Here is a 3,002-nt window from a genome sequence, read left to right on the forward strand (position 1 = left end):
AATAATCACTGATCGATAGAAATATTCATTTTTATAAAAGTTGAATTAATTATCGATTCACCAAACAAATGACAGTAGTAGTACTTTTACATCTATTATGCACTAAGCTGACTAATAATAATAATTCACTCATGTGACATTCTGATTGCAAATAAAATATTCTTTTCCAACCTACATGATATTGGCGAAATAATCGTTGCCCTGCTAGCTATTAAACTAAGATTTGATTGATAAAATATTCTGGTGGTATATTGCAACGTATTATGTGATAGATTAATGTTGGAAATGCAAACACCAAAGAGATGAGAAAAGATTTTTAATCCGTATATTAACACATTCGAGAACGTTCTAGAAGCAAGTGAGAGATGTCAATTTTTAAAAACTATACAGTTAAGGAACATTCTTTAAGACCCAATTATTAAGCATTTACAGAGTAAGTTACAATAGACATTATGTGAGACCTAATTCATAATTATTTTCTTATGACATTGCGTTTATAAAGACAGCTCTAATACTACCCCTTAAACCGATGTCATAATAACTAACTATAAGTTGTTATCTATCAGAATTATAATCAACATATATTTACTTATTGATGTCTATAAAACTTAAATACAATATCACTAAGATAATGCAATTTTATTTCAACACAACCAAAAAATATAAACAAAGCTTAAACATAATTATGTAAACATAAACCTTTCACAAATTGATCATGTTTCTCTTTTGTCAGAGGTTTTGTCAACAAATCAGCAATCATTAAATCTGTTGGCAAATACTTAACATTAATAATATTTTTCTTAATGTTTTCTCTAATAAAATGATGCCTTACATCAATGTGTTTAGTTCTACTATGATACATACAATTAGCAGTTAATTTTTGTGCAGATTGGTTATCATTTGTCTATTACTTAGACATTGGAGTCCGATACCGAACTCAATAAAACAAAATTTGCTTGAAAAACTTGTATAATATGTTCTTGTAATTTAGTGCCGCTTGTATCACTAGTTAATAAGATGGCTTATAAGTAAGTGAAAAAAAAACAAAAGAAGGAAAACAACACACTCGCGATGACACATTTTTTTTTATAAAAATGTTGTAAAAAAAGGTTGATTGAGAAACTAATGCTATTTAAAATTATATCAATGATCTGTATTATATATACAGATAAATTAGTTGTCGTAGGCGCGAACATCATCCCCGCCGTTAAAATCACCAGATTTTAACCCTCAGTTTGATTCTCTGTTACTGGTAGAGGGCTTAGTCGTGTGAAAGGTCTTCGAAATGTCCCTCGAGTCGTTTGAACGTCCGCCACGCGACATACACCGTCAGCGCCAGGGAACAGCTTACTGATGCGCCCTACACGCCAACACAGTGGTGGCATATTTTCCTCTTGCAATAGCACCAGGTCTCCAAGCCTCAAAGGGATGTCAGGAACGCGCCACTTTGTTCTCTGTTGTAGCTCTGCCAAGTACTCGTGCTGCCATCTTCTCCAAAAATGTTGTCGAATTTGTTCGAGCCGTTGGTAACGTCGGAGACTAGAAGCCTTGCAGTCGACGAGATTCGGTGATGGCAATGCGGTTAGCGGCCGACCAAGCAGAAAGTGCCCCGGGGTGAGGAATTGAAGGTCATTTGGAGACGAAGACATAGGACAGATGGGACGGCTATTTAGTATGGCTTCAACTTGCGCAAACAGGGTGCCTATCTCCTCGTATGTTAAATGCGAATTGCCCATAACACGCCTGATGTGAAACTTTGCGGATTTCACTCCAGCCTCCCAGATGCCACCAAAATGGGGAGCATAGGTAGGAGAAAATACAAATTTAATTTCTTCCTCACTACAAAAGGAATGTATGGAATTCTTATTAGATTTTAAAAAATTGCCTATTTCTTTCGAGGCGGCTACAAAATTTCGGCCGTTATCACAAAAAATCTCTGTAGGCCTTCCGCGACGGGCCACAAATCTACGTAAAGTTAAAATGAAAGCTTCTCTTGAAAGGTCGCTGACAGCTTCCAAGTGCAAGCATTTAAACCTCAAACAAACAAAGATACATAAATAACATTTTGTTGTTTTTGCTCCGCGTCCCTTTCGATTTAGGATAAGGAAAGGACCAGCCATATCCACACCAACACTACGAAACGGGAAGTCCACCGTAATACGCTGTGAGGGCAAGTTTCCCATCAACGGAGTCAAAGTCTTGCCTTGCACCTTCCTACACTGTAAACAATTGTGCACAGTACTTCTCGCGAGGCACCGGCCATTAATGGGCCACACATAGTTCCGCACACTAGCGAGAAGCAACTGTGGACCAGCGTGTAACTTATGCAAATGCTCCCGCTCAAAGATAAGTTTAGTTAGGTAGTGTGATGAATGTAATAAAATTGAATGCTTGCTCTCAAATGGAAGCGACGATTGGTCTAAGCGACCTCCTACACGTATCAATCCACTAGCATCCATGAAAGGTGTAAGAGCTATAATGCTAGACCGAGAACTGATTGTCCTATTTTTAGCCAATAAGCCGTATTCGACAGGAAATGATTCCTGTTGTGCTACGCGACAAAGCAAATGAAACGAGCCTTGCAATTCTTGCACACTTAATGCTTCTAGACGCTTAGACTTAGGATTTCTTAAATTGTAAAGAAATCGCAACACGTATGCATACACTCGCTTTAGTCGATTTAATTTAGAAAAGTTATGGAATTGAATTACCGATGAAATGCTATTATCTAGATTAGCAACATTTGCCCTTAACTCTAGACCATTTAAGTCTTGTTGAAGATTTTTGGACAAGGTAGGCCAAGATGATTCATCTTGCAATAAAAACTCCGGACCAGACCACCACAAATTATTATTCCTAAGTTCTTCAGGATACGCCCCGCGGGAAATGAGATCAGCCGGATTCTGAAAAGTAGGAACATAGCGCCAACACCCAGCATCAGTTAACTCCAGCACCTCTGCGACTCTGTTGGCCACAAATGTTTTAAGTTTTCTAGAGCTAGT

The 3,002-nt window shown here is 37.7% G+C and overlaps 1 protein-coding gene across 1 annotated transcript; it reads right to left on the reverse strand.

Annotated features, from left to right (window-relative positions):
* Nucleotides 1-1,189: 1,189 nt before the first annotated feature.
* Nucleotides 1,190-2,215, reverse strand: LOC125067818. Its single transcript, XM_047676605.1, has one exon. The coding sequence runs from the start codon at nt 2,181-2,183 to the stop codon at nt 1,224-1,226; it is 960 nt and encodes a 319-aa protein (XP_047532561.1). The 5' UTR covers nt 2,184-2,215; the 3' UTR covers nt 1,190-1,223.
* Nucleotides 2,216-3,002: the final 787 nt, after the last annotated feature.

This window comes from Vanessa atalanta, chromosome 12 (assembly GCF_905147765.1).
Source record: "Vanessa atalanta chromosome 12, ilVanAtal1.2, whole genome shotgun sequence".
In the NCBI taxonomy this organism is placed as follows: domain Eukaryota; kingdom Metazoa; phylum Arthropoda; class Insecta; order Lepidoptera; family Nymphalidae; genus Vanessa; species Vanessa atalanta.

What these genes read in the sequence shown, in the direction of transcription:
- LOC125067818 (XM_047676605.1), bottom strand. Translation starts at nt 2,183, where the DNA reads ATGGGAAACTTGCCCTCACAGCGTATTACGGTGGACTTCCCGTTTCGT.